This window comes from Penicillium taxi, assembly GCF_028828555.1.
Source record: "Penicillium taxi strain IBT 34144 chromosome Unknown utg000001l_segment0_segment0, whole genome shotgun sequence".
NCBI lineage: Eukaryota > Fungi > Ascomycota > Eurotiomycetes > Eurotiales > Aspergillaceae > Penicillium > Penicillium taxi.
The window spans coordinates 4025216-4046489 of record NW_026643203.1 but is presented as its reverse complement, the minus strand read 5'-3'; the positions used below and the strand labels follow the sequence as shown (position 1 = coordinate 4046489).

General features: G+C 48.9%; 8 protein-coding genes across 8 annotated transcripts; 4 read left to right on the top strand and 4 right to left on the bottom strand.

The window, feature by feature from the left end:
- Positions 1-269: 269 nt before the first annotated feature.
- N7495_001453 (putative MFS transporter) lies at positions 270-2144 on the bottom strand (the record flags this gene model as incomplete). Its single annotated transcript, XM_057204123.1, has 4 exons — positions 270-1329; positions 1384-1630; positions 1696-1861; positions 1923-2144. The coding sequence occupies 4 exons, from the start codon at positions 2142-2144 to the stop codon at positions 270-272; spliced, it is 1695 nt and encodes a 564-aa protein (XP_057068196.1).
- Positions 2145-2419: 275 nt separating this feature from the next.
- On the bottom strand, positions 2420-5026 carry N7495_001452 (uncharacterized protein; the record flags this gene model as incomplete). Its single annotated transcript, XM_057204122.1, has 6 exons — positions 2420-3580; positions 3635-3803; positions 3857-4075; positions 4124-4809; positions 4863-4967; positions 5018-5026. The coding sequence occupies 6 exons, from the start codon at positions 5024-5026 to the stop codon at positions 2420-2422; spliced, it is 2349 nt and encodes a 782-aa protein (XP_057068195.1).
- Positions 5027-5425: 399 nt separating this feature from the next.
- nctA (negative cofactor 2 transcription regulator complex subunit BUR6) lies at positions 5426-6199 on the bottom strand (the record flags this gene model as incomplete). Its single annotated transcript, XM_057204121.1, has 2 exons — positions 5426-5679; positions 5737-6199. The coding sequence occupies 2 exons, from the start codon at positions 6197-6199 to the stop codon at positions 5426-5428; spliced, it is 717 nt and encodes a 238-aa protein (XP_057068194.1).
- A 795-nt stretch (positions 6200-6994) lies between these two features.
- On the top strand, positions 6995-9776 carry N7495_001450 (RING finger protein; the record flags this gene model as incomplete). Its single annotated transcript, XM_057204120.1, has 5 exons — positions 6995-7187; positions 7240-7580; positions 7670-7901; positions 7996-8761; positions 8813-9776. The coding sequence occupies 5 exons, from the start codon at positions 6995-6997 to the stop codon at positions 9774-9776; spliced, it is 2496 nt and encodes an 831-aa protein (XP_057068193.1).
- A 585-nt stretch (positions 9777-10361) lies between these two features.
- N7495_001449 (putative kinesin family protein (KlpA)) lies at positions 10362-13329 on the bottom strand (the record flags this gene model as incomplete). The annotated part of the gene is made up of 4 exons (XM_057204119.1): positions 10362-10535; positions 10593-12157; positions 12208-13255; positions 13312-13329. The coding sequence occupies 4 exons, from the start codon at positions 13327-13329 to the stop codon at positions 10362-10364; spliced, it is 2805 nt and encodes a 934-aa protein (XP_057068192.1).
- Positions 13330-13940: 611 nt separating this feature from the next.
- N7495_001448 (coronin) lies at positions 13941-16186 on the top strand (the record flags this gene model as incomplete). Its single annotated transcript, XM_057204118.1, has 9 exons — positions 13941-13974; positions 14029-14057; positions 14112-14171; positions 14242-14384; positions 14436-14484; positions 14561-14664; positions 14722-15183; positions 15237-15966; positions 16016-16186. 9 exons carry the CDS (start codon positions 13941-13943, stop codon positions 16184-16186), a joined length of 1782 nt encoding a protein of 593 aa, XP_057068191.1.
- A 1577-nt stretch (positions 16187-17763) lies between these two features.
- On the top strand, positions 17764-18096 carry N7495_001447 (uncharacterized protein; the record flags this gene model as incomplete). The annotated part of the gene is made up of 2 exons (XM_057204117.1): positions 17764-17881; positions 17966-18096. The coding sequence occupies 2 exons, from the start codon at positions 17764-17766 to the stop codon at positions 18094-18096; spliced, it is 249 nt and encodes an 82-aa protein (XP_057068190.1).
- Positions 18097-19118: 1022 nt separating this feature from the next.
- eng2 (putative GPI anchored endo-1,3(4)-beta-glucanase) lies at positions 19119-20954 on the top strand (the record flags this gene model as incomplete). Its single annotated transcript, XM_057204116.1, has 1 exon — positions 19119-20954. One exon carries the CDS (start codon positions 19119-19121, stop codon positions 20952-20954), a length of 1836 nt encoding a protein of 611 aa, XP_057068189.1.
- Positions 20955-21274: the final 320 nt, after the last annotated feature.

Genomic DNA, 21274 nt, shown 5'->3' with positions numbered 1-21274 from the left:
TTTATCTTATCGGGTTATCGGGTTATCGGGTTATCGGGGGGATTTCTATAGCGATCGGATCCTGCTTATTGTGGATAGCTTACTGTGGTTGTGGTCACTACTTGGAGGTAGAGCTGGAGGAGTTCAAAATGATGAATAAAAAGAGAAATGAAAGTAAGATGAAATCAAAATGCAGCCACCTAATTGCCAAATTCACCAAAAACACCCTAAAATGAACTAGTTTGGTAAGATTTACTATACAGGCTTATACTCTATCAACGCATATGCATTCAAACATCATCATCCTCAAACTCCCCTACCACAAACTCAGGACTGGTAGGTAGAGCTGGGGGTAGTTGAAACAAGAAAATTGAGACACCAACCATACAGAATAAAGTACTTGTCATCATCCAAGCAAGTCCAATCCAGAACCCACCAAGACGAAGACCAAGCTGAAAGACAGTGGTGATGGACAAGCTGGCAACCACATTACCTATAGATTGAATGATCTCGACCACAGTATATAATCGTGCTGTCTCATCCCGTTCCACGAGGGTAGTGATAATTGAGCGGGTCAGGAACACAAAGCCGGACCCCGAGGCTTGAACAATCATACTCGGGATCAGAGTGCTGATGGTGGGTGAGAGTCCTATTCCAAGCGTACCCAATGTGAGACAGAAGATACTTGCGCGAGCAAGATATAGATCTTTCTGTGTTGCTGAATGTCGTGGAGTAAAATAATGCTTCTTCAGCATGGGAAGGACGAACAGGAAGAGTGGAATCGAGATCGTGGGTCGACATGATACTAGCAGATTGGCCTGTGCCAGAGTCCAGCTGTACCGAGTCGATATATACTGAGTCAAAAACCATGACGAGCCACGGCTGAGTCGGTAAACCAAAAATGCCGTTAACAGAAGCAGCACCGACTTTCGATTCAAGATGAAGAGGTAGGGCTTCACGTAGAAGTGGAGACTAGCACAGAATTTGGCCCACAGGGATGAATGCTGTCGAGATGGATAGCTCCAAGTCATATGGCTTTCATGGTCCTGAGCGCCCTCCACATCGCTTTCGCTATGGTGCGGTTCGGGCAAGTGGGGCTTGGGAAGATCATCTTTAGGTTCCATATTTGACAGCTCAGAAAGCTCCACATTCGAAGGCTCCGGTGAGCGGGGTGGCATAACATGCTTCGTTTCAGGTAATACCAAAATGAAGCCTAGCCCGCCCAAAACAATGGCAAATCCTACTAGGAAGGGGATCCAAGGGTTCAAGGTCATCAAGTATGAACTGAAAGCGCTCGTCACAAAGTCGGCACCCATTGAGACGATGGCAAACTGAAAAAAGAGGGTTGCTCTGGGTAGAAAGATTAATTGCTGTTCAAGATCATCGCAGAAGGGGGTTATCTACCTTTCCGAATCAGTTGTCACGTCCGCCATCATCGTCCAGATGATTGCGAACGCAACAACGGGACCACCGCCAATCAGCCAGCCCAAACAAGACAGCCAGATTGCACGTAATGGAAATATATCAGAGAACCACAAGACAACAATTGTGATGATCGCATTGACGGCGAAGCCGGGTAAGCCAAGAATCAACGTGGACCTACGACCGACACGGTCTGCCAGCAGACCAAATGGAAATGCAAGAATTGCGCCTATTCAGAAACGTCCTGTTAGAACCAAAGCACAGCTCCAATGGTATTGTCCGACGAGTCCATACTCAATAAACCATCAAAAAACATATGATAGCCCTTAACAGCCGCCAGCTCAGCTTGTACTTCGGCAATCTTGCATTGATCCTCCGGCACCTGGCCAGTGGCATCAATTTTGGTCGGATCTGCTATAGCAAAGTACTGGCGACAGGCAATGTCCTCCATGATGCGTACCTTCGGCATACGTCAGCAATCATATCTATATTCAGATGCCTGAATTGCACCGTAGACACACCATAGGACCCTCAAGGAACGCAAAGCCAACCTCCACCGCTAGGATCATTAAGAATAGGGCGAGCTTCAACCGGAAGCTAATCTGCTTGGCGGTGACATTGGCTTTCTCTGGCTGGCGAGGTGGCTTCGCTTCACGAGCTACAGGGGCGGATGCGGGTTCGGGGGCGAGGAAGGGGGCATCCTCGCGGTCCTGGTCGAGCTCATGTAAGTGTTCCGGGGCCATCATGGCCGGGCATGCCGTTTATATATATATATAAGGAATAGAGAGTTGAAAAGAGGTGAGAAAGAAGGAGTATAGTTGTCCTGAAAATGTTCCGTGATAATGCGATAATGCGATAACGCGGCCAGTGTCTTGGCGCCAGATCAACTTATCAAGATCCACATTCAGGGGAAAAGAGGCCAAATTACGCGTGGATATTCTTCATGAGCTTATTGGTGTGAACGCGCTTTATATAATTCCCTTGACTCCGGACTTACTCCGTAAATTCTATGTACAACTCAAGTGTATCCCGCTTCTTCAAAGAGACTTCCTCGTGTTTGCACCACGGCTGCGAGCTCTAATAAAAACTCGTAGAGGATCACCACGTTTGTCAGGACGTGGCCAAGGGTTACGACTGAGGGCACTTCGGTCTCGCTATCAACTGCGTCGGCATCATCATTGTCCGTTACATCCGTGGATGGCAGTGCGACCGGGGGGAAGGGCGTGGCCAGTCGCTGCCGTAGAGCCTCGGCTGCTGCGGCACGGGATTCAGATGAGCCACGCGATATGTTTGGGCGGAATGATTCGCTTGTCAAACCTGAATAGTTGGCGGAATGAGGAGATCGGCCCCGGGAGACCGGAGACGTTGGCTCGGAAGATCCGGGGTATGACTGGTCCTTTGGTGTAGGTGGCTGAGATGAATCTCGGGACCGTGGCGGGCTTTGAGAAACGTCCGTTTGATGCAGCACGTCTCGTCGCGCAGCGACTAGGACATTAAAATCGGGGATGTCGTCCTGCCACTGACGCACCTGGTCAACAAGCCGCTGTAGCGCCGAGGTTAGAGTCGGTGCTGCATTGCTCGGCCATGTCGGTGCCTTGTAAGCATTGCGGATTCTGTCCAGCTCATTTGGCGGTTCTTCTGGAGCAGGAGAAGTATTGTAGAGGTTAGGATCAACCAATACCCATCCGTCCAGCGAGAAGAGATGAGACGAAGCTAGGCTCATCAGCATACCGGTGAGGGCAAGGTTCACTATGACACTGTTGGTGAAGAATGTGTCAACGCAGCTAAGAAGCCCCTCGACGATCGGATCGTCCTGCTGAATTTGTTGTGGAAGGGGAATGGCATCATCGCCTTCATCTTCCGAAACTGGAAGACTGAGACGGGATTCAAGTATGAATGTCGCGTCTGCCACGTAGTTGTCATAAGACTCGTTCAGAGTGGGCTCATTGATAATAGTCGTAGCAAGGCCCAGAAGTTGCTCAAGCTCGGCATTGAACGCACCAACGGACCGCTGCTGTGTCGGTTGACCGCGCACTGTATGGATCAGCGCACGCGAAAAATTATGGTGTCGTTGTAAAACAATGTTCAATAGCCGTATTGTGGCCAGCACCGTCTGGCGGTTTGTTGACTGAATTCCGAGCAACGCCAAGTCACGCAGATTGAACAGGGAAGGTGATGGCTGGACTTCTGAAGCCATCGCAGCCAGTACATGGAGCGATCTGCGTCGGCTTACTGACATATCCATTTGCTCCTCAGGGTGTGGAGAGGAAGCCAGCAAGAAGAGTAGGATCCGATGTACCAACTCGCCTTGCTGGATTGAGTCTAAGATTCGATAGAGATAGGTCAATACTGCTGCAGTGGAGCCTCCCGCAACATCAGACGATTCCAACAAGGAAGGATATCTGCAAAAATTCATCAGTTATGGGATCTGATCAAAGGAAGCGGGTTTCATTACAGGAGTTGTTCAAGAAAGAGTACTTGGAAGTGATCCAGAAGAGTGTCATTAACCTCGGCAGATTTGCAATGGTTGATGGTATCCTGCCAGAACAGTAGGTATGACATGAAAGCATCCATAGCTTCGCCCAAGTCGGGTATAAGGGCCGTCTCCTCTTCGGCATGATCCGAAAGTGCAATGATTCGCGGCACATTTTCGTTCGTAGACGCAAAGAACAGGCTCAAATAAATCAGTATTCTGCTTCAAATTTGATCTGACCAAACTCACCTGCCCAGCTGACTATAAAGAGCACCAAGACCAGTAGCCATCAAAGTAGCCAAGTCACTCTCGATAAGCCACTTCTCAAGGATCTTGGAGCGTGACGCCGTCTCGATAAGATATAGGAGGCCGGTGCGTGCAAAGTCACCCGCTCGGCCGTCATTGTGAACATAATCGACAAGGAGATAGAACAATGGGAATTCATCCTTGCGAGTTGCACCTGCAAACTCGGTGCCGCTTGGGGTTGCCGACTCTGATCCATCCTCGCCCAATGGGGTCACCCGCGGAACAAACCATGCGGGCAAGATGACAGGCTGCAGCCGAATATTATTAGCGATACCAAACAGCAGCTCTACCAATCTGCTTTCGGTCTCATCTGATGACTTGTCAGCCCGACGGACCAGGTCCACCAATGCACGGGCGAAAAGCCGGTTATCTACGACTCCGTCCACCTCGGCGTCAATGAGGGTGTTGAAGAAGGCCGTGGCAGCTCGAAGGATCCCATCATCGTAGTATGATAGGGCCAATTTGGTTACGGTGACAAAAATTTGGGAAGAAGCCGCGTATGCTACGCAGGGGTGTGGTGCTGGTCCTCGGGATTCATCGCTCAAGATCGAGTTGAGTCGTTCAAGGTATGTGCGCGCGTGGACGATGGACTGTTCGCCTGAAGGAGCATTGGTGGAGCGCCAAATTTGCTATATTCCCATCATGTCAGCCAGGGTCAACATTATTTGCCTGAGATCCTTACCTGAAGAGAATTACAGGCGCGCTTAAAGGTCGTTAGGCGCTCGGTGGGCGAGGAGGCCCGGGAGGTCTTTGGCAGTGAGCGTGAACCGCCGATGAGACGAGACCACTGCAATGAATTAGAAATCAGATTGATCTCGACGATGAAGGATCACGTACAAAGTCCATTCTGTGACAGCATGACCTCACGACCTTGGCGGGACGTGGAATGTGATGGGGTTGAAGATGTGGGTGGAGTCGGTGGGAACTTGGTGCTATCGTGTTGATCGCCTCCACTATTGACTAGTTACAGATTACGCAACGCTTCGACAAGAAAAAAAAGAATAAAAATAGAAAACAGAAAATATTACGTCCGAATGTGTTTCATTTGGACTTCCGTTAATTCAAGGCCTTGCCGCCTTAAGAAGTAAAGTATTCACATGAAATAGTGCTGCTAAAAGAAATTCCAAACCATCCAACGCCCCAGAAATCATGACTGAGAATACTCCGTATCTCTGTTCATCAATGCACCAGATGCCTTATCCCATCTAGGATATCGTCAATCATTTCCTTTTTGAAGAGAGATATTTATTCGCTCTCCTCCTTAGGCTTGCGTCCACCGCGCTTCTTGCGACCGTCGTTCTGGTCGCTGCTCTCATCTTCATTCTTGCGAGCGGGTTGATCGGGGACCTTAGCCATGATATCGGCGAGGAAATCAAGGGTCTCATCCTTGCTGACAGCGAGCTTGAGGTGGGAAGCTGTGATGCGCTTGGAGTTGCGCTCTTGCGCCTCATACGCAGCTTTGGTAACAAGGGAAATCATGAAAAGTTCGAGCGCCTTGGCTATCTGGGGGTCAGTAAATAATATTACAAGGATTCTGTCAATTAGTCTACACTCACAAACTGCGATCGGGGTCACTTGCGCAACTTTGCCGACATCTTCATCTGCCTGCATGATGCGTTTGATGCGCGCGACGGGGAATTTGGTCTTGACCTCAATTCCAGCGCCAGCAGGCGCAGGCTTCTCTTCGGGAATTTCAGGCGCGAAAGTCATGGTCTTGCTTTGGGGTTCTGGTACTTGTTCAGTTTCGGCCTCGATTTCAAGGTCGTCAGACGCGTTTTGGTATTGGGGCGCGTCTTGGTACTGTAGGCGGGATGAGCGACGAGCCATATCCTCAAAAGACGAAGGTGGCACGTACGATTGAGGAACGCGTTGGGGGCGTGGGGATGAAAAAAAAGGCGAAGAGTCGTAGTCGCAAGAAGCACGATGAGTCAGGGGACTCAAAGGAGTGTAGGTAGTAGTGGGTGGAAATGGGAGAGAGGAGAGATCGGGGGATTTAGGACGATAATTCTCTTCTGTCATGCTGTGGAAAATATAGACATGGAGTATAGAAGTGGTCCAAGCTCCCTGAGAAGTGATAAAGGTAGAAAACGGAGGGCGGTGGCGCCCTTTTTAAAGAAAAACGATAAATGGACCGCATAAAATACAGAATTGAACGCAAATGTCCTAATTGGGTTTAGTGTCGTGTATGAAATATAGCAGGATGTGGTAATTTGCTTGTACATTAAATACGGCGCTAAGCCTAATCAAGCATCGGGGGTACAAATATTATCGTTTGCGGTGGAAATTCTTTTTTCTCTCCTTTCTACACGCCGATGAAGTTTGATGACTTGACTATTTTGCTTTCAATTCTTTTCAATCTATCTTAATTTTGATTTTCGATTTTTAATTAAAATAGATTGAAAAGCATCGAACAATGTTATTTTAATTCTTCGTCTTTAGTATTATTCGTCCATCTTATTCCCACTCTATGATGATAGAGCTAGTCCGGAGAGAAGGAAGCTGATGAAACTTTTGAGTATCGCAGCTTCATCGATGATGGACCATAAATTACTTGATCTAATCTGAGAGTAGACCACTAGCATATTGTTATTAGTTAAATGAGATAAAGAAATATGTAATTAAAACAGACAATAATAGGATATCTTGGACTTCTACTATGGTTCCTTACCTACGTCGGCAGAACTGTTTCTCCGACCAAATTCTATATGTTGTTTGAGTGCATAATATGTACTTTCATCTCCCATCTCCTACTACTCTCCGGATTGTTCCTTCCTTTTGCATCCAAATTGAAGTCCGCTGACATGGCCGTGGCGGATGCGCCAGCTGGTCTTATGGACATTGCAAGGTATATTCGGCTCTATCGCAACTTATCTCCAACCTTCTAACCCAATTGCTAGCACGCTATCTCCGGACGACATCCCATTTAAGCTGCGATGTGCCATGTGCAGCAAGCTGGCGGTCAACGCCTTCCGCTTGCCTTGCTGCGATCAGTCAATTTGCGAATCTTGTATAGTGTAGCCCAGAACCAGTTTATCGGCGATTGCTGACTTCCTCTCCAGGTCATGAATCCCTACCAGACACCTGCCCTGTCTGCACACACAATCCCCTCACCCCCGATCTCTGTAAGCCGCATAAAGCGCTTCGTACCACCCTCAAAGCTTTCTTGCGAACCGCGGAGAAAAAGCGAAAGGACCAACTGGCAGCTGCTCCTCCACCTGCTTCAATCCCTACACCCGCAGAAGACACCGAACCCCCCACGGAGGCGCCCGTCGATACTCAAGTTGCAGCATCTGCAGAACCTGTAGCTCCTGATGTACAAAATGAGCCCCCGGTGTCTGAGTTGACGAACTTCGATGAGATAAACCCTGTGCAGGAGGGAATTGAAGGCAACGTTGAGTCAGTAGAGGCTCTCAAAGAGGTAATTACTGGTTTAAACATTGACCATTGGCCATCCTTCTTATAATATCTTGCTTATTCGATTTCACACAGGCAACCAACCCTGCTACTGAGCCGCCCGTGGAAGCTCCTACAGAGTCAAATGCGCAGTCCGAAAGCAATACGCCGAATGAACCTACCCAGCCTTCTATGCCAGAACAAGAACAACCCAGTACTAACATGATGAATGTGGGCCCTGGTGGCTGGAACGGTATGGGTTGGAATGGCAACTTTAACGGCATGAACCCGTACATGGGCAATCCTTTTAATTTTCAGAATCAAATGGGTATGTAACTGCCTGAGCAGTGATATATTTGACACTTTTTACTCACATATTATAATAGGGATGCCGACGACCGCAAATCCGGGAATGTTTGGAGGAATGAACATGGCTGCTGGTATGGGCATGAACAACATGGGCAACTTCAATGGACAGGGCATGTATGGATCTGTAGGATGGGATGAATCTCAACTGAGCATGTGGCCAGGCGCCCAAGATAATTTCAATCCAAATGCATTCGCAAATGGCTCTGGACCTCCATACGGAGGAGCGTTCGGCGGGTCTAATATGTCTTACCATTCTAACCACGGTTATCAGTCTGGTAACTACGGAACTGAGTATGGACGTGGAGGTTATCGTGGACGCGGACGTGGCTACTACAACGGCGGTCGAGGCGGTTATGGAGGCCACGTACCGGCGTACTCTTCCCACGCTCCCGATGGTGGATATTCTAACACTCAGGTCCCAAGTACGGATTTATCAACAACTGCCAATACTGAAATCTCCGTTCAAGCCGGAAATCCTACGGATGAAGAAGGTGTACCGACAAGTTCAGACTTGACGGAGGTCGGCAACCAGCAGTTGCAAGTAATCCCAACGATTGATAGCCTAGATGAGTCCACGGGCCAAGGGCCATACCATGGATACCTGGGTCAGGGTTATGGACGAGGTGGGTATGGAGGTATGGGTGGGTATCGGAATGGACATATGTCTCAAGCCCATATTAACCCTGGAGTGGAAGGTGCTCCTGCCGCACCACGCGCCATGCGACAAGGCCTACCAAATACTAGTGTCCTTCGACAGCGTGCGTTCCAGAACAAATCACGGGCCTCGGCAGGCATTAATGGACCCGGACAATCGACAAAGTAATTACAAGATGTCGATCTATCTTGGAATGTTTACTGACAAATCTGCAGCGCGGACTCTGGAACTCCACCAGACTCGACTGGAGCGCGATCTCCTTCCAAAGCCCCATCTCTGCCCCAGCGCGCAGAATCACCACCCCATTCACCCTCACAGGCCGCAACCCCCCGACCTCAATCACCAGCTCCCCAAAATATAGCGACTAATTATGATATCCGAGATCATCGTGATGAAGAAGCGGCGCGGATTGATGGTCACCTCTCTCGCTCTCGCTCTCGTTCTCGATCTCGCTCTGCATCTCAAGCTTCTTCGCGTCGAAAATCTTACCGAGATAGTGATATAACTCGCCGCAAGGACAGGGACCGCCACAGTGACCGTCGTGATAATCGGTCTGAACGCTATCGGCCTCAGGGCGGTAGTCGCAGCAAGAGCCCATCTCGAGCTAGTGAACTTCGCCGGTCTGATCGCCAGATTCTGGATGAGAACCGGCGTAATGGCCACAAAAGAGCATCCCCAGAAGCCGTTGAGCGTGATTCAGGTCGAGGCGGCAGAAGCCGTCGAATAAGTCGCGACCGATCTGTGCGTCGTGACGAAAATCGGGAACGCACTCGAGCCCGAGAGAGTGACCGATACACTCGCGATCGCCGTGACCGAGATCGAGGTGATCGAGATCGAGATCGTCCCTCAGAGCGAGACCGCCGTAAGGATCGAGGTAGAGATCGCGAGCATGGTCGTGACCGTCGCGAGCGAGACCGAGGCAGAAGAGACGATAAAGATCGCAAGCGATCCCGACGTGATCGTTCCGAGTCGCCCAATGGCGGTGATCGTTCCCGGGCCCGACGTATCAAGCGCAGCGATTCCATTGACCGGGATGGTTTAAAGACTGTTCCCTCGGAGACTGCGCCTGCTCCCGAGAAAGACCCAATCACCTTGGAACGTGAGGCACGCAACAACGAACGTATGGCGCGCGAAAAACAGCGCCGCCAACAGATATCGAACCATGGTCGCCACTATTAAACGAATATGAAAGATAGTTCTGAGAATTTGAGAAATCGTCATATCCGATGATTCAAAGCAAAAAGTAAATGTTAGGACGGATATGCCTTCACTATTTGCTTCCATATCTACGATTACCTCCCGGACATCTACCTGGTAGATAGGAGTTGGTCAAGCCTTAGCTTCCCCAGCTGCCTCAATCAACTGGGAGATTTTAACATATCTATTATCTATGATCTTTGTCGTAATTCATAATGGTCTATCATTCGAACGGGGCACGGCTTCAACAAAAACATGGTAGTTAAGAAGTTTACTAAACTTGAATCTCTTTCTTGCCATTGCACTCTTGAAACACCATTCAAATAGGAAATTAGCCTGTAGCTATGTGATGAATAAGAAAAAAGATCAATATTCATAAGTTCCATAATAAATAACACGCCAGGCAAAGGTCAACCGACCCCCCAAAGCTCACTTGTTAAACGGAGGGAATCATCCCATAACTCCGCCGGAGGTAGAGGACAGGGTCGTTAAAGACCTCTACGCCCCTTAACAAAAAAAAATCCAAACCATATGCAAAGACAACGGCAGACCAAAGAGGTATCATATTCAATCGCGGACTCGTGATTGACGCTTAGCAGTGCCAATGTGTGTGTTGTGAACTTTCGTGGCGAACTTCAAGCTTGTCAATGTCTCCGACAGGTGAGCCTGTAGCGGACTGGCCATGACAAACATGAGCGTTTTGGAGTTACCTCCGAGCGAGAATTGGAGGAGGTAGGTTAGCTAGAATAGAAGGGTTAGCTCGTTGCATGAGAAGGATTCTTTTTTATGGAAACTTACCTTGCTGTTTCTGTAGGGGATGTGTCCACCTTCCTTGCCTTGCCCAAGGGCAGAAATCACATCGCCGAGGGAACTGAGACTACGGTTGATGTTTTGAGTCTCTTTGAGACGCTCCCCTGTTGCTTGACTGTGACTAAGGCGCTCACTACCTGCCAGATCCACCAGATTGAGCGTGCCCTCGCTACGCTCTCCTGTCATGTGATTTTCGCCAATCAGCTTGAGAATGAAGACGGAGTGTGATCGGGAAGAGCGCTCGTTAGCCTTGGTGGCAGCAACGGAGCGGTTTGAATCTGCACGGCTGAGGATAGACTGGACCATCTCTGGCGATTCCAGGGTAACAGTAGTGATGTCGGTAATGAAGGTCTTTCCGCGCTGCATATCGTGGCGGATCTCATGCTTTGACTTATCAAGCTCGTCTGGGTTACCGAGAAGATCGTTCAGGTTCTCATTGTATACTTCAACGAAATTGCCTTCCATCTTGTACCGCCAACCCTTCTCCTCCAGGCCTTGGGCAGTCTCGTAGATTTGATGGACAGCGCGAGGAATCATACCATCTTGTGAACTCATCGTGTGAGTCTTACCGCTGCCAGTCTGGCCGTAGCAGAATATGCATACGTTGTAGCCATCGAGCGCACTCTGAACCAGCTGGCTGATCTCATCAAAGACCTCGGCGTTTTGGGTCGAAGGTCCAAAGACACGGTCAAAGGAGAAGGTATTATTCTTGCGGGAGATAGTACCGAGACTACTCTTCTCCTCTGGACCCAGGACATTGATCTCCTTGGCATCATCAGACGCGTCAGGGTATTGCATCGGGGTGATCACAGAGGCAGGCTCATTGTTGAGAGTTGGGCGAACACGACAGAAAACACGGATGTTGCCCTTAAGCTCTTGCACCTGATTGTGAAGCTTTCGACGAAGTGTTTCTTCCTTGCGAAGCTTTTCCTTTGTCACCTCGGTCTCGGCAAGCGCATCCATCATCCGACTATTGCATTGCTCGAAGGCTAGAGACTGTTCTTCCCGCCCACCCTCAAGGAACTCAATGCGAGCCTTGAGGGCTCGGATGTTAGATTCTAAAGTCACGCTGTTGGTGTTGGCAGTGTCAAGATTCTGGCGAACGGCGTGGAAAGTCTTTCTTTCTCGATCCAGCTCGACCTTGAAGGTGTTTATCTCGGCTTTAAGCGAAGCGATCTCGCGGGTTTTGTTATCTAGTTCGACCTGTGATCTCTGAATGTCTATGGTGGACTGCGATGTGAGCTGGTCAAGCTCTCGGACCCGCTTGAACTTCTCGTCTTCAATATCGACCTCGAATTTTCGCCGTTGTTCTTGAATTTCGCGAGCATGTTGAACAATCAGTGCCTCTCGTTCTTTCTGACTCTGATGTCGGATAGATTCCATCTCGATGCGTTGACGTCTATCCAGATCATCCATTGTTATTTCGTGCTCTCGTTGTGCGTTTTTCAAGACGGTTTCGGCGTTATTCAATTGACCCTTCAATGATTCAGTCGCAACACGGAGATCGACATTGGCTTCTAATAGTTCCTTCTGGTACCGTTCGAGCTCGGTCGCTAGGTTGAAAGGTCAGCTATTGCATATCGTATGGTTCTTTTAGACTTACTTCGACTCCTGAGAGTTTCTATAGTATCTTTGAGGACAGAGGATTCAGACCGGTCTTGTTGCATATTCAACACGACTGTATCCATCATATCCTGCATTGCTTTCTCCTTGGATGCATGGTCCCAATCGGTTCCTACATAATTGTTAAAAACTGAATAGGAAGAATCTTTCGTGAGAAACGACGCCATTGATGGAACTTTTGGTGTCCGTTCCGGAATTTTGAATGGAGGCTGACAGGGCTTTGGTGGGCTGACCAAAGGGATCCTGGCGGCTTGACACAGTCTTGCGACTGGCAAGATGGCATGTTCTGGCATCTCGACGCTCCCAGGGGACGAGGTTTGGAGTAGAGAAGGGTTTCGACTTCGGCTGAAGCTGTCTTTCGAGATCTCGAAATCCTTTTCACCAGTACCCCGGGAAGGAGTTAAGCGCCGAGCATCACGCCACAGTTTATCCGGATCCGGTTTCGGGGGAGCTCCAACGGGAGGGGAACAACAATGATCGCGAGGAATTGGGGAAAATGGCCTACCCTTTCGTTTTCCCAAGACGCTTGTGGCGCTATCTTCTGGGTGTGTATTTAATGAGGTCGCACAGCGGGGGAGCGATGTGGGATTGAGCTTGCGATTACCAATAGTCGAGTGAAGGCGGGACATTGCAGACGCAGGGCGAGCGCCATATCCGGAGGTGGCCGAAAATGAGGGATTAGTACTGCGTGAGATTGTCGAATTGGCTCTGTTCATCGTGGATGATGTGAACGAGTTACCGCGGGTGTGTGTCTTGGGTGCAGTGGCGACTGAGCGGGTAAAATGTGCTGGCTTCTTCGGCTCTGGTGATGAGGGAGCTTTGATACGAGTCGCTTCAAGTTGTGTTAGTATAAGCCCTGTCTCAGTAGTACTCCTTGCTGATGCGCTATCGTCCTTACGTGAAAGGGAAGGGTTTGCGCCAGAACCCAGCGTCGGAATGGCTGATCGAGCATTGGTCTTTGCCGAATTCAACTCCTTGAGGCCTTTTGTCGGTATGCGCGACTGAGTCAACGCTCGCGACCGAGTTTGCTGCGACAAGTCAATATGCGATGAAACCACTTGCGATGGAAGAATATTTAATTTACAATGTTTTCGTTCTCCATGTTGGAATTGCTAGGACGCCAGGTCACCGGAGAGTAAAGAATCCGGGCGAGAATGAGAAACTCACGTCCAGCCACGGTATCAATGGCCTGTTTGGGCGAATCGATAAGATGCGCAAGAAGAGGGATGGAAGGGACTTGCTGCGGAGAATAAATGAGCTCCGGTTTCTCCAACGACAAATGTATAAACAAACGCTGAGTCAGCCCGTCATATTGGACCAACTTGGGACTAGTGGTATCATATGGGTTGGTTATGGTATTGTTGTAATATTACGCTTTGTATACCTGCACGTGAGTTGGTTGGGTTGAGATGGACACGAGACCGTTGGAACATGCCATTTCTATATCAATTTCAATATCTCAACTCTTTCTTGTCAATCGGCTGAATCTTCAGGTTGACCATTCAATACAAGTTGTCATTGTATCAGAGCAGTTTACTACTAAAACACTCCAAACTCCAAGCGCGGACTCCACTCGGCCCGCTCGAACAGCAAAGGACCCAGTTCCCGCATTCTGGTTGTTCGCGGGCAGCTGCCGGATCCCCTCCTTCATCATCAACTCCTAGCTTCGTTTCTAGCACTCAATTCTGAACCCCCTTGCCCTTGGCACCAATCATGTCCGGGCGTTTTGTGCGTTCTTCCAAATATCGTAAGTGTGATGATCTGCTCATACTACTGAAGGCACCCGCTAACCGTTGAGAAGGCCACGTCTTCGGGCGTTCGACGAAAAAGGTACGCTCGACATGAAATACTATAACTCCGGGCGAATATTCACCATGAATACAGGAACAATGCTACGATAATCTTCGTGTATCGAGAAATGCGTGGGATACCAACCTCGTCAAGGTTCGTTCTTTGCGCCACTCCCCCTGACATTTTGCCGCCGTATCCCAATCTAACAATCGAACGAAAATAGGTTAACCCGAAGCACCTCGCCGTCAATTGGGAAGCTGGTGGTGGTGGCGCATTTGCTGTCATTCCCCTCGAAGAACGGGGCAAGTTGCCAGACCGTATCCCTCTGTTCCGAGGACACACTGCAGTCGTGCTTGACACCGACTGGTAAGTGGCGCTGGTCGATGAATTGGAACTTCACATTGCTCACGCTAGTAGGAATCCCTTCAATGATGATCTGATTGCATCCGGCTCGGACGACGGAAAGGTACCGTGATAACCACAAAGAAAAAGAAAACATGAACGGCAACGCAATAGGACTGCTGCTGACTTAAAGGGCCTAGGTCTTCCTTTGGCGAGTTCCGGATAACTTTACCGTCCGCCCCGATGTCGAAGTGGATGATATCCAGGACATTGCCCCTGTTGGTAAACTGAGCGGCCACTCCAAGTGAGACATCCCATGCGGTAATAGACGCTAATGCGGAAAGCTGACACCTCCCTATAGGAAGGTTGGGCACGTGCTCTTTAACCCCGCCGCTGAAAATGTGCTGGCCACGGCCTCCGGCGACTACACCGTGAAGATCTGGGATATTGAGGCTGGTGCTCCCAAATTGACCCTTGACATCGGCGACATCGTACAGTCGCAGTCATGGAGTGCCAACGGTTCTCTGTTGGTTACCACTTCGCGAGACAAGAAGCTTCGCATTTGGGATGTGCGCCAGGAACGCCCTGCACACGAGACTAATGGTCACTCTGGAGCCAAGAACAGCCGTGCTGTTTGGCTGGGAGAGCGCGACCGGATCGCGACCACCGGTTTCTCTAAGATGAGTGACCGCCAGCTGGCCCTTTGGGATATCCGTGCAGTTCGTGAACCCATCAATGGCTTCAAGACCCTGGACTCGATTTCAGGTGTCTGCATGCCCTTCTGGGACGACGGTACCAACTGCCTGTACCTTGCCGGACGAGGGTGAGTGATTGCTGGACTCTGATCAAAATTTACCATATCTAACCCCTTCACAGTGATGGAAACATCCGCTACTTCGAGCTGGAGAATGATAAGTTTGAGTTCCTATCTGAACATAAGTCCGCGGACCCCCAGCGAGGCATTGCATTCATGCCCAAGCGCGGTGTGAACATGCACGAGAACGAGGTGGCTCGCGCCTTCAAGACCGTGAACGACGGCTACATTGAGCCTGTTTCATTCATTGTTCCCCGTCGCTCTGAAACCTTCCAGGACGACATCTACTTGCCCACCGTCGGTCTTACTCCTGCTATGAGCCCCTCTGAGTGGCTGAGTGGTAAGGAGGCAATTCCTCCTAAGATCTCCATGGCCAGTCTTTTTGATGGCAAGGGATTGAAGGAGGTCGAGGGTGTACAGGATAAGCCCACTGGCACCTTCGATGCCCCTGCTCCCAAGCCTGCCGAGCCCGATATCAAGAAGACTCTTGATCCTATTGTCACCAAGGCACCCGAGCCTACCCCTGTGGCTCGTCCGACCCCATCTATGAAGGAGCAAGGTGCCTCCATGGCATCTATGGTGTCGAAGTTTGCTGATAACAAGGAAGCGGAGCCTGAGGATGACGATGACTCCAGCTTCGAGGAGGTTTCTAAGCCAGTCGAGCGCCACACACGCTCTCCCGTACAACCTTCTTCTCCTGCAATTAGCAGTTCTCCTCGCGTGAAGGAGCCCGAGACAAAGGCCCAACCCGCTGCTGCTAAGCGCGACCCCACCCCAGCTCCCGCCATCTCTGTAGGTCAATCGGAACCCCGTCATACTGTCAAGATACTAACTTTCCTAGACTCCCACCACCCCCAAGATCGAAATCACCGAGCCCACCAACAGTGTCGGCGAGGATATTGAAGAGATCAGGAAACTGATCTCCGAGCAAACCAAGTTGATTTCCTCTCAGGCCCAGCAGATGCAGAACCTCACCTCTGAGATTGAAGCACTGAAGAGCAAACTGAACTAATATATACCTAGACTTGCTCGCTCGGCATTTTCTGGTATCTCGTGGCGGATTAAGGGAAAGGGAGAGGTTTACACTCGGCAACACTGTAGGCGTGACACTATTGGTGTCTTGACTCAACGTGAAGAAAAACTACTGCGGTCTTCTGTGTTTTAGCGCATTTTTTTCAGAAAATTAGCCATTCAAAGCTGATTTTGTGGTGTTTATCCGTAATTTTCCTAGTAGCCCAAGATAACCTGGAAATAAACGCTAAAGTACTCCCGAGATCTCAAATTTCATCCCGAGGTACTTGGGCTTAGCGTCAATTTGTGAGCCTCATCAAACAGCCTTATATCGCAGATAAGCACACAAAGAACGTCATGATTATTCTATAAAAATATCCACGGGTTGACAAAGACAGAGATCAACCCTTGTTTCGAGTAGCAACGCTATCTGTACACTTCCTCCCACTTGTCCATTTATATCTGCTCAGACATCGCCGACAATGGGCCGTATTACCAAAGCCATCTACGCTAAAAATCAAGAACTCAAGTCAATATATGACCTTATTCTCTACGCCAAAGATGCAGAGTAACAGACTCGTTTTCAGAACCGGCTCTCATGGGAACTAGCTCGACATGTTGTAGACGAGTCATCTACCCAGCTCTAGAGAGCTATTGCCATGACAGGGACAAGAACGGGGATTCCATACATGGCTATCCCTTCGAACTATAAGATTTTACAACCATCACAAGGTCTACCATGAATTATCTACCTAGGTATGCAAAGCTCTGAGAGATTCGGAAGTTACTTGGATCCAAGGTTGACTATTATATATCAACTTTGGAAAATGAGCAGTAATCCCAAGGACTATTTTTCCCATTGGTCTCTTACTATTATTGATACGAAATACATCAGAGAGAAATTGATCACCTTCCAAAGCTTCCCAACATTTGATCCACAATTTCTTCCTAGCATGACAATCCTTGTGGAAGATCTAGCCAATCTCGAAAACGCCATTTCAGCAGAGGATTTAGCATTTTCTTTTCGCCGGGCAAAAATACCAGAATGCTGATATGCTGATGACGTTGCCATTAGATAGTTTGTCTCGTGCGTGAGAAGGATTAAACATGGCAAACTAGGCCATGTGTTTTAAAAGGGGTTTAGTTCGGAAAGTATGGCCCGAAGAGCTTAATTTTATTCTTTGTGCGGCTTATCTCAAATTACTGTTTCAGCCTTATTGTGTCTATATAGATGGCTAAGGGAGGAAAACATCAAAATTAAATATAATCTATTCGATATCTTTCGGGGCAAAAGGCCGACGTCAAGTTCATGTTGGGCGCCACCGGATTGGAGAGTCAAATTGTGGCGTAAATTGCCCAGGTGTGCTCCGGATTACACTTCACACAGCTTGAAGGCCTGGATGATGAATTCTGAGTTCATGGTAACCTTGGAATTCTTGCCGTACGGAGTATAGAAAAGGGCTTGGAATTTCTGCACTTATAACCCCTTCCACACAGCCCAAGCACTAATCCATACATTCAATGTTGGATTTATGATTGTTGATTCCCTCCTATTTGAACAAGATTTCTGAAATCAATATGTCCAGCCATGTGAATAGACAATCTCAAGCAAACAACCAGAATAGCAAGCTGGGTACCAACAGTCGACAGAAGGCAACCGACATGGAAGCAACACATGCCGACGGCAAGAAACAAGGTAAGCCACCATACTTCTGAGTAAAAGTTTTCTTAGCTTGAAAGACAAGTCATATGTACGAGCTAACGTTGAACTATGATTTAGTACAAGAGGGGGTGGATCAGACTCAAATTCTGCCAGACCAGATCCACTACATCCCATTGTTGGATCCCGAGACGGAGTATGAAGAGGAATATGAAGAGCCGTTAGAAATGAGCCACCACGGCCTAGCTTAATAGACAAAGAAAGATTGAATATGACAGATCTTAATCAAGAATTAGCAAAGTTTCAATTTGGCATTCTACACTATTAAAAGATCTAGATCAATTTGCCAAGACTCGGCTTGTTCACTCCACTGCGGTCCGGCATTGTTTTGATTTACCAGTATCCCGAGTCCTGCAACAACTGGAGTTTGAAGATTCCATGAAGATCTGAGGATCGGCAGATCTGAAAACCTGGGATTTGCAGATCTGTAATCTCCTTGCACTACAAGAATGTGAGGTGAAATGATCATCCTAGACAAGGAATACATTAACATTGTTCGGAGGGTACGGAGAATAGAGTATTCTAGACCGTCTTTTGTGTACAGATTGTAGCCCCTGAGTTAGTACACAGTAGTAACATGAAGTGCCTCCTGTTTCACCAATCCACTTCCGTCTTTCATGCCGAGGCGTGTTTCAAGTAGACCCACACTAAGTGCGTTTAGTGCCCGAACTAGACCAGTCACTTATACAGACAGGCCCCTCAGTTCATTGAAGGTTGAAGAATGGAGATGCATTCTGGTCTCTGATTGGATTATATTAAATTCTTCCTATGTAGAGACTAGGTTACCTGTCTCTTGCCCCAGAGGAACCATGCCACTCAAGTCCCAAGTCTAGACACAGTCGACTTCTGAATGGTCAATAGCGCTAAAAAGTACTCTAGCCTAACATTTGAGTCAACACCCAATTATGATTGGTGCGCTGTAAAGTGGAAGTAAAAAGTGGAAGTGGTTTACGACGTAAATACCTTTCAATGTCGCTGTTTGGCGCCCTTCGGTTTATTTTTTTTTCTCTTGCATTCCTCATTCCTTTCGCCTTTGTTGACAATCTGGGATTGTCCTGCCTTTCCTTTCTGAGGTAGCTTTTAGTATTTCATTCATTTACAAAGCTTCCATCCCTTCTTTTGCATCTGATCGGCTCTCTTGCCTTCAGTTGTCTGTTAATCTATCTATACCAAACACCCGGTCGTGTTTCGTTTTTTTTTTTTCTCGAAAAACATGGTTTTCTCGAAGTCTTCACGGAGCGCTGGATCGCTTTTGCTCTTGTCGCTGGCTGCACCCGCCATCGCTTCTTCATACTCGCTCGTCGAGACGTGGCAGGGAAAGAACTTCCTCGACTACTTTGGTTTCCACACCGGCGCTGACCCAACTAATGGTTTCGTGACCTATGTCAATCAAAGCACTGCCGAGAGCTCTGGCCTGTTGAAGATTACCGACTCCGGCAGTGTTTACATCGGTGTTGACCACACAACTACTCTCAGTCCTAGTGGAAAGGGTCGTGACTCTGTGCGCATCGGCACAACAAAATACTATGATCATTCTCTTGTCATTGCCGACCTTGCTCATATGCCTGGTAGCATCTGTGGTACTTGGCCCGCGTTCTGGTCGGTTGGTGAGTCGTGGCCCGGGGATGGCGAGATTGATATCATCGAGGGTGTCAACTTACAGGACCACAACGAAATTGTCATGCATACGTCTGGTACTTGTGCCTTGACCGATGAAGGTATGACAGGAGCTGTTAATGCTACCGGCTGTGGTGAGGATTTAGGCACAGTGGGATGTGTTGTGGAGGGTGCTGAGGGGAGCTATGGTACTTCCTTCAACAAGCAGGGCGGTGGTGTGTATGCCATGGAATGGACTTCTTCGTTCGTCAAGATCTGGTTCTTCCCGCGCTCTTCCATTCCAGCTTCAATCACTGCTGGTGCCCCTGATGTCACCAAATTTGGTACCCCCATGGCTCTTGTGCAGGATGGATGTGATGTCGCCTCCAGTTTCAAGGCTCAATCTTTCATCTTCGATGTCACCTTCTGTGGTGACTGGGCTGGTGGCGTTTTTGCCAAGTCCAGTTGCCCCATGGGCTCCAGCTCGGATCCTTCGCAGAGCTGCATCAATTACGTCGCCGAGAACCCCTCTGCATTTGAGGAGACTTACTGGGAAATCAACTCCGTGAAGATTTACCAGACTGGGGTGCACGCATCCCTTTCGTCGACTTCGTCTGCCTCTACTGTCTCATCCACCACTCAATCCATTAAGTCTGCTACCGCATCAGCTGTCAGTACTGAGCGCAGTGTCGCGTCTACGACACTTGAATCTTCTTCCTCTGCCTCTGAATCAACTGCCGCCGTTACCTTCAAGGTTTCCAAGACCGGTGCCCGCACTGTCACCGATTTTGTCACCGACTTCACGACTATCTGCCCCGAGACCGAGGCCGCCCACGCCACTCAGGCATCTGCGCAGTCCAGTGTTGTCCAGAGTGTAGCCACTACCCCCGTTTCCGGTGCTTACGCTCTCGGTACTTCCCCCGTTAGCACCGGTAGAATTGTTACCGATGTCGTTACCGATACAACAACCATCTGCCCTGAGACCGCCAGCGCATCCGCATCCATTCACTACCAATTCTCGCCAAATGTCGATTCAGATTCCGCCTGGGAGACCCCCAGTGTCGGCTCGGGAGCTGATGCCTATTCCAGCCGAGTTGGTGTCCCATCCTACCCAGCCGTAGTCGCACCCTCTGCAACCCCAACTGCCTGGGGTGGTGCGTCCGCAGACTACACAAAAAAACCATCCCAATCACCAAATGTGTCTCCCAGCACCGTAACAGGCCTACCAACAATAATCCCAGCCCCCGGTGTTGTTCTCGGCTCAGCCAACATCCCAACATTCTACCCATCTGCAACCTCAGCATCCGGCAATTCTGCCGCTTCAGTCTCATTTGATAGTCCCTCCAGTACTTCCAGCGCTGTTTTCAATGCAGTATTCACTGGCGTAGCGGATAAAAACTCTGCTAAGTATTCATTACTTGCTGCTGCTTTGGGTCTTGCTTTGGTTGCATAAATTGAGCATTTCTGGGTTTTTTGGCGGCTGTTTCTTTCTCGGTTTTGTCGGATATAGTCTTTCTTTCTTCATATTCATTGATCCCTGCATACTGGGCTTCGTTAGACGAGTAGACGTTTTGTGGTAGTTAGTCAATTCAATTCAAAAATGAATAGTACTTTTTCATCATTGAGATTCTTCAATTTTGTAGTCTTGTTCTCAGAGCCATCCTCATCATTCTGTCCGCAGTTTCCTCTTACTCAAATCCTATATCATGCTTGACTGAATCAACTATTCCACCGTACACTTCATGGAGTAGCTGATAGGTCTGCATGTAATCG